At 42.8% G+C, this 15,212-nt stretch overlaps 3 protein-coding genes across 5 annotated transcripts in view; 2 read left to right on the forward strand and 1 right to left on the reverse strand.

Moving 5' to 3' along the window:
- The first annotated feature begins 160 nt into the window (after nucleotides 1–160).
- LOC118509393 (immediate early response 3-interacting protein 1) lies at nucleotides 161–788 on the forward strand. Its single transcript, XM_036049941.1, has 3 exons — nucleotides 161–386; nucleotides 476–577; nucleotides 666–788. Exons 1-3 carry the CDS (start codon nucleotides 299–301, stop codon nucleotides 719–721), a joined length of 246 nt encoding a protein of 81 aa, XP_035905834.1. The 5' UTR covers nucleotides 161–298; the 3' UTR covers nucleotides 722–788.
- LOC118509392 (biogenesis of lysosome-related organelles complex 1 subunit 2) lies at nucleotides 622–1,428 on the reverse strand. Its single transcript, XM_036049939.1, has 2 exons — nucleotides 1,008–1,428; nucleotides 622–933 (listed from the first exon to the last, which is right to left on the reverse strand). Exons 1-2 carry the CDS (start codon nucleotides 1,299–1,301, stop codon nucleotides 805–807), a joined length of 423 nt encoding a protein of 140 aa, XP_035905832.1. The 5' UTR covers nucleotides 1,302–1,428; the 3' UTR covers nucleotides 622–804.
- A 970-nt stretch (nucleotides 1,429–2,398) lies between these two features.
- The window catches only part of LOC118509394, a 75,046-nt gene continuing 62,232 nt past the window's right edge, over nucleotides 2,399–15,212 (forward strand). The window contains exons 1-3 of one of the 3 annotated variants that reach the window (XM_036049943.1): nucleotides 2,400–2,711; nucleotides 6,028–6,848; nucleotides 6,909–7,315. In XM_036049943.1, the coding sequence (XP_035905836.1) occupies nucleotides 7,174–7,315 (142 nt within the window). In that variant the 5' untranslated portion in view covers nucleotides 2,400–2,711; nucleotides 6,028–6,848; nucleotides 6,909–7,173. Of the gene's footprint in view, nucleotides 2,712–6,027; nucleotides 7,316–15,212 lie in introns of all 3 variants that reach the window. The other 2 variants (XM_036049944.1, XM_036049942.1) reach the window with 2 other exon arrangements.

Here is a 15,212-nt window from a genome sequence, read left to right on the forward strand (position 1 = left end):
CTAGTGAAGAAAAACCTCATCTGAAAGGTGTAATATCCGAATTTTGCTTTAGATTGCATTCGTTACACAAACGATCGTTTCGTTCTGCCGGCTTGGTTCCGCAATAGCTCCCAATGTAAATGTGAATGTGTTTACAGCACCGGATTCGTAGCTCCACAATCCCGATGACGTTTACGCATACTGTCAACACCGATCAAAACAAACTTTCTCGCGCATCTGGGGTGGAAGTTGCTGCAGTTTTGCATTTATTTCCTTCTGAAACTCCTATAATTTAGCCCTAAACTCATAACATATAACCATGATTACGTTGTGGTCACTGGTAGAAGCTTCGTTGCTTTTTCTGAACGCGGTTTGTGTATTGAGCGAGGAGCGATTTCTATCGAAATGTAAGTTAACCACCTGGCGGGCAGAGAGTGCGCTACAGGCGAAACCAGTTGGCCAACGCAACATGAAATTGTATTTCCCTATTTCCCAGATGGATGGGGTATGTCGGCACAGGTGCAAGGATTCGGAGAGCCCACGTCAACCAAAGCACAGATACTGCTGCTCGTCCGGTCGATACGAACGGTGGCCAAAGGTGAGTACATGTTGTACAATTATTCCACAAAACACACGCGCTTCTTTAGTGTGCTGACTCATTGCTATGTGCTCTTGTTTATTTACAGTACCTTTAATATTTCTTAATATAGTAGCGATAACGTTTAAACTTCTTCTTGGCTGACGATCCTGCGGCCAGGTTCATTCTTTGTGGTATTGCTGAATAAATATGTGACATCAAAGTGAATCTACTTATACTCGCACCAACTACTGCTTAGTTTTAAGCGACTTGAATTTGTTCTCCAAACGGATCGTGTACGAATCCAGTTGGTAGGCGGCCGCTTCAAGCTTGTCCACCGTTGATTCAATGTCATCGATCCGCTGCAGTAGAGGTTTCTGCAAGAGGGCAAGAAAGAAAAGTAAGATCTGCACCGACCTCTTCGGTGGAGACATCATATTCATCCACGTACCAGTTCCTCATACTTTTGATTCAGTTCCGCGTTTTTCGCCGCAATCGATTGCGACATCTGTCGCATATCGGCCACCTTACCCATCATGGCACGGTTCATGTTTTCGATCAGCTTGTAATCGTCCACCGTGGAGGCCAGCTCGTGCGTTATGTATTCGCCCGTCTTTTGGAACATTTTCGTGGCCAGTCGTGAAAGGTTCGGGTCGTGGGCGTCGAACGGTTCGAAGCTGGAGGTTGACGTGGACAGGGTGGGACCTTTCCGGGGTGAATCGGTAACGCCGTACTCTTCCTCCATTATGTTAGCGGTACAGTTGTGCTTTGTGAGCGAGATTTTGTGGGAAAATACGCTAAAAACGATACACACAGCTGAGATGATAAGGAAGAATCTGCTAAACAGGGGTGTTACAATTGTTTACCTGTAGAAAGAGATTGTTGATGTTTACGATTGGATGTTTGAATGGGAACGGTCGGGGTCATTGAATTTGACAGCTAAGTGAATTAATTCATCCAAATATTTTATTAAATAACTCCAGATTCTAAATTTCATCCTAAAATATTTTAAAAAATTTAATACATAGCATGAAACTGAAATTAAAATTAGAATGAAGCAGCAAAAAAATAAAATTCAAATTGCGCCATTCCAGCTGTCAACTGTCACTGAATGTGATCTAAAACGTGCAGCAGATTTGAAATTCGTTCCGTTTTTTTGTAATGTGTAATACTGTCCCGTAATAATATAACCACAGTTTTGTCGGTTCATTTTATTTAAGAAATTCAAGAGCAAATTAATAGTAAATGTAATGCAGATTGTCGTTTGAATTCGTCCCTTTAATAGTATCCTCTAAAAGCCAACTAATAATGTATGTAAGATCATTTATTAGTTCTTAATTTAAATGTTTGAATTTAGAATTTGAGCATGCTTTACACCAAAAAAAATCAAACACCCGTCAAACCCCGAATAATCGAGTCGTCTGAAAACCCCATCGCGAGCTTTTCCCGCTGGAGCTTTTCCTTTCGGCATGGCGCACGATTTTACATGACTGTTACGAAAACAACCACATGCATGCCCGCGACCTTCCCTAAGCTCGCACGCACTCACACTTACAGCTGCACAATGCAGCTGTGCAACCTTTATCGTGCCATCCTGCTCGTGCACCATCCCCGAACGGGATGGGATGGTCACTACTGCGAACCTCATCCGTCCTAACCCCAAAACCCCGCCACGAACCCATGCTGCTCGGGAATGGGAAAACGTCTGGGAAAACCATGGCCGGTCGGGTTTGTTTCGTACCCGATAGCGCCCGTGGTCCGATTTCCACGTGCAGCGCCGGGATGGTTCGTCCGTTTTTGCTTGCGCATCCTAGGCGTACCATCCCGGCGCTGCACATACTGGTGCCGGATGCTCCTCACGGTCATCCCACTGGATCGGGAGCGGGGGGAGGAGAAGAGGGGAAGGAGCGGGTGGAACGGGCTGGAATGGAATCGGAAAAGCTGTACATACATATATAAACGATGTGCAGTAAGCGCACTGCCAGTCAGTTCTACTTTGTAATGCAGTGTTGCAACTTGTGCAGCCCGTGCTAGAGTGCACCGTAGCCGTGCAGCAGGACGTGTCATTCTCGTGCTGGGTACTGTGTCTCTGTGTGTGTGTGTCGAGTGAGTGTGTGTGTGTGTTGGGTGCATTTGCCATGTATCAACGGCTCAGGTAGGCGAGGTGGTTGGATTAATGGCCTGCGTTCAAACTGCTTCACCACGTGGCACGATAGCGATAAAGCGCACTGGCAGGTTTCGAGGTTTTTTAAAAACTAATCCAACAAGAAGAATGGGGCCAAACACGGTAGGCACAAAACTCGAATCAAGATACGAATCAAGGCGCTGGCTGCAGGCAAAAGCAAAAGTGAAAAGCAGCAGTAAATAAGCCTGATTGAATTAACGAACAGTGAAGCACAGGATTGCCGCGCATCGGGGGCTTAAAAATTAATACGATACAGGGAATGTAGCCCAATCGGAAGGTTGGTCAGCACCGATTGCTGACCCACCGCCCCTCCCAGTTTTAGGGGGTGCAGTTACATGCGCCATACGCTCGTGATGGGTCAATTGGATAGGATTTAAAATTCATGAACCGTTTTGTGCTATCCTTGGCGGTACCCATTTTTCACCCATGGTTCCTGGTGGCGACCAGGCGAGATACCACGTGGGTTTGCGATGGATAGCAGTGGAAGCAACCGCTTTACAACGGTTCGCTTGCCAGGACGCTCGGGAGTTGGGCGCTGCTAATTTACGGCAAAGCTCGTGTGTCTGTCTCGGTGGACACGGACAACATGTTCGCGTGCTGGCGTGCTGCATCTTTGGCCGCACGCTCTAATGAAGGGAATAAATTTCAAACGGAAGTTTACTTTTTACCATCATTAGCTTTACAGTATGGGGGTTTGCGTGGAGCGATGCCTCAACCAATGGCAATTGCCGTTGCCTCTGGAGCACACACGGGTAGTAGCAGAATTAATGAATGCATCCGGATTTCATTAAGAAGGCTAATTTTCACCCTCGTATGTCGAAGATGTGCTGAAGAGTGATAAGTTTTGATGTGTGTGTGTGTATGTTTTTCTTTTGTGGAAGACAAAATCAGGAACAAGTAGTGAATTATTTTTCTTGTTAGAGCACTGCCTACGCCTGAAAGTATGCAATCGCTATGGTAGGATGGTGTACGTAGGGGACTTTAAAGAGACAGCTTTGATGTATGGTAGCTGGTAATTAAGAAGAAGAAGAAAAAAGATAAAGGAAGTAAAGGAGACCGAAAGACGGTAATTTTGAATAAGGCATACTATAGGCGTAATATAGGCGGAATTACGGAATTACGGAATTAATTATAGGGAATATAGGCGTAATAAAATTAAATTCCTGTTGTGATTTGATTTTGTTCCTCTGCTCACCGGCATGAAATGAGGTTTTGTTCTACTAGAAGGGATTTAAGACATTTTTAAAATACTTCTTGAATGAAGCAAATTTGGAAAACTTTCATCTTTAATTTACAAAGCAAGTCCATCTTAAAGGTTGAACAATAAAAAAAATTAATTATGAACTTAGATGATAGTCGCAGGAAACAGAAGGGTTAGACGAAGGACACTGGATAGTGTGTAAGGAGGAACTTAGAGAAGGAATAGTTAAAGTAAACATGGCCGTTAAGTAAACATGGCGCTTCTTCTTCTTCTTCTGTGGCACTACAACCTCGAGAGGTCTCGGCCTGCCATTTCTGGCTTTCTGTGACTTAATTTTTCCCGTAGAAAAGTAGTCAGCCTTTCGTACGGGGAGGCGGTCTGGATGGGATTTGAACCCCGGCCCTGCCGTGTGAAGACCGGCGCCGCTGTCGCCTCGGCCACCGGACCGCCCCATGGCTATGATGGCTATGATGGTTTAAATGAAGAAGGTAAGCAAGAAACGGGTTATTTTGAGCCATGACGATATTTCCGGATCAGTACGTCCAATAAGCTGATTGTCAGACTAGTTCGTTTGCAGATAGAATTTTTTGCTGTGCAACTCCTCGCAGAGATCAAGCATTGATTTTTCAAAATTGGTCTTTAGTCACACACATTAAGATAAGGATACTGTTAATGGCTCAAATTTTTTCTTTTATTGGTACGGATAAGTATAGATAGGAACAAGCAGGACTGCATTGACCCATAGTAAAAAATAAACTGATCATAATTAATTAGGAGGTAAGATGTGTGTTTAAAACAAGGATTATTCCTTTGGATGGCAATGAGTATTGAACTTCTACAATTGATCCTACTTTCGTAAAGCATTCTTTAATAATATTGTCACCTCTTCCCAGAAGGTCCTTTCGAAATTAACTAAGAGGTGGAAGTTTTTCAGAAAACTACGACCCTTTTTAACCTGAGTCCTTGTCACGTGAATGGTTTTGTCTTGGATATAATAGGATGGCTCTCCATCTAGCTGTCCTTACAGTTTAGTCGAACGCTGTGATCCTTGAATCAAAGACTCATTTCTATAAAGCCAGCAGGACAGTTAGGCTTAGGTTTCCCGCACTAGTTTATGCCACGTTTTACGGTCAACTTATGCTCTTGATCGCCTGGAATCTGCCCTTATAATAAATTTTTTTTTTCTTGAGAAATGATAAGTTCTTGAAAAATTCGAAGCGGTTGTAGTAGGTCGTCTGGAAGTGTTTCACGGTTTCTCACTGTTTTTAACACTTACGTTGAAAAGTTTGTGGGAGACAAAAGATGAGAAGATTTACAGTGAATTTAAATTACATAGAGTAGTAAGCAAAATGCTCTCATCTCTACTCTCTAGGCATAATACCGTCAAAAGTTTATAAAACTTGGAAGGTTCTTAAACATTTTAATAGCTGTCGTGCCGTACAGCTTTTGGTGCTGGAAAATCCTAGAGCCTCTGAGAGTTGAAGTGAGGAAAAGTTTGCTTTGGCGCTACGATTGTCCGAGATATCTATTAAACAGATTGAGCTTTTAACACTGGAATTTTCAACAGTGGATAAATTTTAACACTGGAATTGAGTGGTTCAGGACTCTATCGGTAGCTGAAATCACTTGCCGAGAGTAATTTCTTACGTTAAGGCAAGATGTCCAATAGGGTAAGTTGGAAGTTGTCCTAAAGAAGATCATTGACTAGTCGAGATAGGGCCAGCTGGTAACCGCTTTCTTTTTCTCTTAACTTAGAGAAAATTGTCCATAAGTCCATAGTGCCATAATCTTGTGCAGATACATAATTTCCACTCAAAAAAATATTAACGCTACCAAAAACACAAACAAAGATCCAGTAAAAGCAAGAGCGAAACGCACACACACACACACACACACACCAAAGCGAAAACCAAACAAAAACCCGCGTACCCATGACCCGAAAAGCCATATTTTCTCGGTGCACCTTTCTTCTTTGCCAAAGGCAACCGAATCCGTAGCGAATATTGTACCGCACTAATGATACATAAATTTAACTTCCCCGTTTTTGTTTTTTTATTGTCTTCCTGCTTCCTTCCTTTTCGGCAGATTTCTGGACGATTCTGGTGTTTAAATGATTCACTTTACCCGGGCAGTCGGCGAGTCGGAGCATTCTGAGGAACCCCATGAGGGGGCTCTATGAGGGCTTCCGTTCGTATGTATTGGAGGTGTGTTGGTGAGTGCAAGTGTGTGTGTGCGGGTCCACCATCCTTTTGCACGGTGAAGTGATCTCGGGGATCTACCGCATCCGGTTTGGGCAGCGACAGCGACTGTGTGCACACGTGCAGTTAAGGTGGAAAGTTGCGCCAAGGTGAAGATAAGGGACGCAAAAAAAAGCAAAAAACGTCTAGTGGGAAGAAAGGTGGAGTGGAGTTGGTGACCGTGTGTCGGGGCACTTTTTACCCAAATACTGCTCCCCAACTAACGAGGCTCTGAGCCGGAAGGAGCGTCGTTACATGCGTTAAAGTTATGCATCGAGCTCTGGACTGGTTCTTCAACATTGTCTGTGTGTGTGTGTGTAGCTTTGGAGCACGTGAAGTGGTTTTTGGGGCGGGTTAAGTTGGTTCCCGCAACAACCACAGCGCGAACGCGTAACAACTCTGTCCGGTTGGGTATGGTCGGAATGTGCAATTGTCTCTGGTGAATGGGAAAGGCCCGGTCAGCTGACCGATACTGCTCGGTTCGGTGCTTGTTGAACTCTGTGTGTTGTTTGCCTCTCGCAAAGAAAAGTGTTATAGAATTTGTGTGCAGTGAATGAACGACCGCGAGCGGGTCATATTTGCAAAGGCATGGTATCCGTTGCAGTAGTGCAGTAAATATTGGAACAGTTTTTTTTAAACTACTACCAAAGCTGAACCCTCCGTAGTCTGGTAGGCTTCACCAGGGAAAGAAAAACTCAAATATTGACCATGCTTTTCGCACCCTTCAAGTGACACTCGAGACCCGGGAGCAGTTTTCCCACGGACACAACACACACACACTAGATGTCGGATGATAAAATCCCTTTGCGCTTAAATTAGTCACGTACGTACCTACTCGGCGAACGATGCGATACGGGGTGGCGCATCATAGTGTGTGTGAGGACCCACCGAAGGATCCGTAGGAGCCCCATCATTAAACCCCCGGGACCGATCAAGCTTGCTGGTGCTTGGAAGGGAGTCTTAGGCTTCATTCATCGCCAACACACTCCGCACGATGGGGGATGATGTCATATGCATCGATTCGGATGACGACGAAGAAGATGAGGCGGTTCCTGCTGCTGCTGCTGCATCCGGAAGTGCACTCAATGCACGTGCAGCCTTTGGACGACACGGCGGACGGCGTCAGCGGCGTCGGGGTAAGTGATTGTAATGTGTGTGTGTGTGTGTGTCGGTGCGGTGTTGTTTCTCTTGGGGCGTGCTTTTGTGTTTTCGTTAACGCGTTACACACTGTTACGTGTAGAATTGATACATTCTTGTGGGGGAACCTGATGGAGGGACGAGCTAGAAAACTTGGAATGCATCTGTGACCTCACCAGTACAGCGGTGGTATTTTAATAGAACTAGTGTGTTATAATTTCCCCTGGTGGTTGAATATTGTTGTGTTGGGCGGGACAATAACAGCCTAGGGAAATATCACTAGGGTTTCGTTGTTGAGTGATTCTTTTATAACTAAATAATGAAAGTTGCTTTTTAAAAATTGCTAAATAAATTTTATCAATCCTCGTACAAATTGAGTTTCTATTTTGTTACAATATACATTTTATATAGGTTGTGTCTATTGCTGATTGCTCCTCTATATTTATATCTTGTTCAGGGCAGCCCAACAAACTCTTATGTATGACCCTTGTAGAAAATTAAGCATTATTTGCAGCAAATTTAATTTAAAATTTAAGCGAATGAATAATTAAACCAATTGTTATAAAAAATTATTCTTGCAACGGGTAAAATATTTCATAACGAGCATTTGGGATCTTTGGGATCTGTTTTCTAGAAGATCATAGGAAGATTTTGAAGAGGACGGGATGGTATTGTGTATCGATGGTTGGCGATTACAACACAGTATAGTTGAGCTGACACGCGTTGACGGTGAATTCGGCAATAATTATGAGAAAATCAATATCTTAAGATGATTGTTCAGGCAATCATGAAGATTCTTCGTTGTAGGAAAGTTGCATTCACCGAGTCCTTACCTTGGTTTAGAAGACTCGCGATACTTTTCGATAGAGCAAGTCGGGCAGATGACTTTGGACATTCAGGAGGAATACCCCTTACTGGTTCGTAGGAAACTTTAAAGCCTTTTCTTAGCTTGGATAGCACTCACAGTGCTTGAAGGCAATTAGGCACAGGTTTTAGAGCTTCTATCCACTTTCAACAAACGTCTTTCTCACTAATGAGAAGGTACGGCTTTACTAATTTTGAATAATTCTGTTTATTTATGCTCATGATAATTTGTATCGTATCGACCAGTCGCTGTGTATGTCGATCGATGGTTCGATCAGGAGATCCTTAAGGAGCTCAAAGCCCTTTGATTGATCGAGATTCTTAGGACCCCACAGCCCGCTTATAGCAAGCCACGCACCCGTGTCGATATGAACGGAACACCCCTTGAAAGCTTGGGCTCTAAAATTTAGTTTAGTATTTATTTTTAACTCAATTTACACGGGATCATAACAGAAAACAACAGACTAACAGGAAAGATTTTTACAAACGCTTCTCATTGACACAATTGACAAACTCAACTGATTGGAAATAACAGGGTCAAAGAAATTACAGACAGTGTTAAATTCTCGACACGCGGGGTCGCGGAAGCTAAAAGAAGCTGGTGGATCGGCTATTGCCAACACTGCTTAAGAGCGAAGCAGTTCGTTTGGTTTGCGTATATTATGATTTTGCCCTGTGTATAGGAGACAAATGCAATGGCACTGTTTTGGGATTTTGGAACTGAATATATTATTTTTCATTTAATTGTACTGAATTAATGTAGCAATCTTTACAGTAACATACAAGTAACAGTTTGGACAACTATTCGCTTTTATACTAATTTAAATGGAGACGCCTGGTCCTTTACATAAGCAAAAGGACCAGGCGTCTCCATTTACAGAATATACAATTTTTGTGAGGGTCCTTCACACTATATTACAAAAAAAAATCCCTCCAAAATGCTTGAAAGATACTTATCTTTCATTACACCTTCTAGCTGCTAATCGGCTTTACAAATTGCACCCGTTAATGGTTACATCGATTTCGACAAGTCGAGGAGGAATCCATTCCCTCCGACCCTCATTGATGATATTACAGCGATTGGAACATTGTTCCAATGTTTTTTTTTCTTGCCAATTCGATCGATTTTACATACTGGCAATGGGGAGGCAAACAACGAGCGACCATCATTTTCGCTTTTTTATTGTTTCTCCATTAAGATTTGCCTATGTTCCCAGCGAATGAAAGTATTCATCAAAAGGAGAATTTGGAGTTGGTTTATGGGGTTGGTTTATAAAATAAAAAACTGCATCCATATTTACCATAATATGTTCTCTTTTTACGCAGTTTCTAGAGTAAAATAGAAAACTGGATGAATACTTTTAAAGCCAAAAGTTGATTTTATATGTCTGTCTTATCGTCACCACCGCTGAGTGCAGTCATACCCACAGTAAGATTATAAATTTAGGAAAGGAAAACAATTCACGTCTGCGAGAAGAAAACAAATGTCCCGAGCGGTGAGTTCCATTTCAATTTAATTCCAAACTCGAACGCACCGATCCTCAAGGGTTTAACGTTTTACGACACTTTTCAATCTTGGCGTCCGCGTGCGTGCAGCGCATTTTCGCTTCTTGCGTATGACCTTCACACCACCACGACCGAGTCGTTCGTAGCGCAGACAGGGACACACCTATGGCACACACAGACACACATACGGGAATGTTGGGAATCCGCGTCAGCTTGCACGCGATTATGTTTCGACGCCAGCGTGTCGCGATGGAGGCGCCACACACTTTAACCGAAAGCTCTGTCCTCTCTTTCGCTCCCTCTCGCTCTCTCTGTCACCATCGAACGGCAGATGCAACTTTAAACGACAATAGAAATTTCCACCCATCTCATCCGTCTTCCATCACCTCCCTCACCTCCCTCTGTCAACGGTCTATTTTTGAAAAAGGAAGCTGTCCCGGTCCTGTCACGCCACACGCTTCTGTTCGCGTACGGCATCATGTCTTGCCTGTCCGCTTACATAACCTCAAAGTGTCGGTGCCAAGCGGGCGGTAGCAGCCGGAATCGGTGATGCAGAGATCGGCATCTCTCCCTGCCCGCTGCTCTCCGCTCCCGGTGTGCCGCGGTTGTCAATTACAATTTCCTTCGGCTGCATTTTGGGCTGGCGAACGGAAAGTTTGCTGCCAGTGCTGGCACAATCATCTCGGCTCGGCTCGCAAGACGCTACAAATATTATGCTCCACTTGGGAATGGCTGAAAGACGCTGCGGTTCGGGCGCACTCGTTCCGGGAAAGCTCGGGGTGGCACACACACACACACACTCGTGCCGGGAATTATTGCCCGATATTGCCAAATGCTGGCTGCACCGGATGGGGTGTGTTGTGCCGGCGAGTGTGTCTTTCTGCGGGGAGGAGCATTAACTTTGAAGATGTTATGCAGACTGGTAGCTTGACAACTTATGGGATTTTATTCGGGAGCTCTGTTTTCCTTTTTCCCGTCAGTCGCTGGTGGTGTATAGGTCTTAACAAAAATCGAATGGAAAGTTTTACTTACTTCTGCGGAAGTTTTTTTCTCTTTAAACTTTAGGGTTCTGTGAAATAAAGCGAGCAATGCTAATAATGCTATGATTAGTCTCTTGATGTGTCTGGTGTATTGAATATTTACTGTCGATCTTTTTATTTTCAAAACAGGACGATTTGTCCTTATTTTCTGATTTTTTTCTTATTTGGTTCTACATCCTCTATAATACAGTTTTTGCTTGCCGTCACTGGAAATCCTTGACTTTATTTTGACCGTAGCTGGATTGTCAGTCCTTCGTACGGGCAGTGGATTAAATCTCGGCCACCGGGCACCTGTTTCTTCTGATCAAAATCGTTTATTCCTTCAGTTTTAACAGAGATTGTTTGAATAGTTGTCTTAAACAATTTTACAGTCTAGTTGAGTGTAATATTTACGTTAACTAAATTTTATAATATTTTTTTATTTTATTTCATTAATAATTTTATTTATAATTTTTTTTTTTAAATACGGTTACTAGCGCTTTGTGTAATGGATTGAAATTTAGGCGATGAAACTTGTCTATGTCTTCATTGTTTAACTGAGGTGAAGGGCATTGTCGTTGTGATTTATCATTAGCTGCAACACTCCTTTTGAAATTGATTGATAAATTTAATCCTTTCGGTTTAATTATTTTTTATTAAATATTTCTGTTTACGTGTTTTTGTTGATAACTTTCGACCGTTCAAATTACCTCAATTCTGTCAGAAACGAATTTATTTACTCTGAATAATACAATGAGAGCCTTGTCTGATTTTTTGCTCCAGATAGATGCCTAGCTCTAGAAACATGTGTATCATGATTGTGCTATTTGATGCAGTAATTAATTGAATTTAAATAATAATAATCATACATTTTCCGTTATTGTCACAATCCTTATTGATTGGGTGAAGATCTATCAAAAAGTAAAGATAAAGGCATGGCTTTTTAATAAAAAAAATGCTCATTTTGCTGTATATCATGAACTAATAATACCCGAAATTCCTGCATAACGTCCAGTGTTTAGCTGATCGTTTGCAACACTAATCACAACAGCCCCTAATCAGCACATGATGCTCAATTACTACGATTGCAATAGTCAAGAGGGAATGTCCGAAGTGGCAATTGATGTTGAGTAGCAAACTGGCATGCGTTTGATAGTAAGCACAGGTCCAATATGATCTAGAAAAATAGTTGAGGTTTTAATCATAAATGTTGATGATATCATACTGTTGTGACCGTTTGTCGGCTCGTCGAGTCCTTGTACCGTTCCACTTGTCAAGATGCCTATGGAAGATGCTTACAACTTAAGTGGATTTTCTCGTCGGTCCTGCAACTTCAGTGAAGTCGAACGCATCTTCTGATATTGTATAAATTATTTTCCTTAAAAGTAGTGTAATTATTCAGTTTAGAAAAACAGTCGCTAGTCAACTACTTATAGAAAAATATTTTATCTAAAACTTGAAAAGCTTTACTTCGACCATGATTTTCGTCTACAAATTATTTATTTCAATTATAGCCGATCTTAAAAAACCACAACACCATAAAAGACTTTAAAAGCATATCTTTTGCTTCTCCTTCAAACTCGCTTCCTTCCTGCCAATAATTTATGTGCCGCATTGTGTATTGAGAACAGAATTAAAACGGACGATTGTCTGCGAGTTTTTGCTTGTGTTTGAAGAAAAAAAAGATCTCCCCAAAAGCAAAACTGCAAGATACTTCCCAAAACAGCGCCTTTTGTAAGACGCATCCATACAAATAGTTCCAACTAAAAGCACTATCAGAGCACCAAAAAGAGAGAGAGAATAATAGCAAGAGAGTAATACAATAATCTTATCAATTGTGTTCTGTACCGAGCTGCATCGCGGCCATTTGCTTCCCATTCCTGCTTGCTGTCATGCCCGTCAGCCGAAGAAAACTGAAATTGATTGTGAGCGACCGGAACCGGTTTTTTAGTGCTTGATGCAGTTAGCTCCTGCTTTCAGCTCGCTACCGCTTGATTGGTGCAACGGGCAATTGTGCACGGTCATGCAACATAAATCAGCATCAGCACCGAACCGGTTGACGGCTACCAAACAGAATGATGAGACGCCGAATTGAAGGACCTCCAGCAGCCATTATTCTCAGGAGAGAGCGAGAAAGGGGTGCAAGTTTTAGGGGACGCTTTTAAACATCGGATGCAATTTACAGTCAGCTTGGCTTAGCTGAATGTGTTCCGACTTGTTTTAATAGCTTCCCGCACCCGTCTAATCGCGTGGTGATGTTGGAAAAAGGGGTTCGCTTTTTCCTGTTTTAGGTGGGAAGGCGATAAAAAGCGTCGTAACGAGCTTCGCACTCAGCTGTCACCGGAGTGTAAATAGTCGACTCGGACGGTTTGATGAGTTTGTATTTTGATTTTCCCACCTCTCATCGTCATTAAGAACTGCTGAGGTAGGTAAATGTGCCCCTTCTCCGGTTGGGAGAGACAACAAAGACGCTGGAGCCGTTGCTGGAACGGCCGAGACTCGTTTTTGAGGTTAGGTTTTGATCGATCAACAAGGGATGGGCCAAGCATTGGGGACAAACACTGGTAACGCATTCCTATCCGTTCCCCGCCAAAATCATGCCGGGATCATTGGTTTCCATTGGTACCGTGATAGGTATTTCCGGTGGTGCAATGGCAATGAATTTGCCCTTTCATGTACTGCTCCTTCTCTTCCGTTCCGCCCCTCTTTTTTGCGTTTCTGTCCACCGAACGAACAATCTACCTTACCGACCGAGTGACGATTCTGATTTTGATCGAGAATCGAGACTCTCGCCCCAGTTCCTCCCCCTTTCAAACCCTTCCCCTCCCACCCGTTTGACAGGGCTGTCTTGTGAGCTGGTGATTTATGGACAAGTTTACGTTCAACCTAACACATTATCTTGCCCCATCATCCCATCCCGGGTCAGAATCCTCCCAAATGGCGGTGGTGATGGTGGTAAGATCCCTTGCTGACCTTCTTCTTCCTTTCTGGACGATATTAAATATTAATGGCTTGTCGAATGCATTTTCAAGAATGGGCTGCACTGCTTCTTCTGTCTCCCTGCGCACTAACCGGTGGAAGCAATTTTCGAATAGTCAGCAACGTTTTTTCGTTCTTTTTTTCTTGGTATGTTGGACAACAAAAACTCTCTCTCTCTCTCTCTCTCTCTCTCTTTCGCTCTACTTGCCAATAGCGGACAGAGAATCAATGCTAACGATCGTCCCCACAAACGGGAGCAAAAATGGGGGTAGTTTTTGTGTGTTGCTGCTATTTCCACCCTGCCCTGTAGCACTAGCTTCGTGCAGAATTAATGTGTGATACAAATAAATCATGAATGGAGGGCAAGCCGGTGTTTCCCAGTTCTCTGTCCATTCTTTCTAATGGTGCATGATAGGTCTTTTTTTTGTACTCCCCCCGGTGTACAGTAGTTTTGTAGCTTTTTTTATTTATTTTCATTTTTTTTTGTGGGTAGGTTTTGGTATGGGGCACATTTGCAGTCCAAACGTCTGCAGCTGATTCGGCCACCGCACTTGGTGCTCTCATCACGCCGGGACAAAGTAATTGTGCATACATTAATGGTAAAATCATTTATCAAAGCTTGGTTTGGTGGCTCTTTCCACTCCAACCCCAACTGGGTTGGAAGTTCAACAAACGATAATTAAAGTGCGGTAAGTTTTGAGGTACTTGGACAGCTTGGAATGAAAAAAGGAAGTAGCTCTTGTCTGTTGTGTTTTATATGCATATGTATACAGTAAAAGGGTAAGAAACGGTTCACCGGGTTTTGCGTGGTTTTGCTTTCATGTTGCGCGCAATGACGTTGTGCATTTGGCTGTTTGACCGTTCATCAGTTTGATTGCGCCGGATGCAATCGTGTGCGGTTGTGTTGAAAGGGGCTGCTTTTGTGCTGAAGGTATTCGCACCTTGCCTCTAATGTAAACCATTAACGTAAACAGAGGGCACATAATGGTGGCGATGCATAGAGGGGCTTTGTTTGAAATTGCAACTGCCATTAAAGTTTAATTGATTGCTAGTTTGGCAGATAAGGTCATTTGTTGAAAGCTACTTGAAGCTTAAATACTGGAGTTAAATAGCGTTTAATTTAAATTGCCGAGCGCTTGCACTAACAACTTATTTATGATGAGGCTACAAGCTTTTAAGCTTAAAGATTTGATCATGCTTATTATTTAATCGTGGAGAATGGAGGCGCCCAGTACTTTAACGATGCAAGCAAGAGCACCTAGTGAATTTGCTCTACAAGTGTCTTAAGGGTTAAGGCAGATTGCTATCTTTCGTAACTAAATAATTTTTTACCAGGATAATATCTAACAATCAACGTTCCTCAATCGTATTTCTAGGGAATGCCAGGTCGTCCCTAATGAATAAAAAAATCTGGAGTATTAGTTTGTTCAAAACGAGGGCATCGTTGGCTTCAAAGTTCTTTAAAAACAACCTAATTTTAGACATCAGTTTAACTTACTCTACGAGGACTCAAAGAAGTGAACATCTT

Source organism: Anopheles stephensi, chromosome 3 (assembly GCF_013141755.1).
Source record: "Anopheles stephensi strain Indian chromosome 3, UCI_ANSTEP_V1.0, whole genome shotgun sequence".
In the NCBI taxonomy this organism is placed as follows: Eukaryota; Metazoa; Arthropoda; class Insecta; order Diptera; family Culicidae; genus Anopheles; species Anopheles stephensi.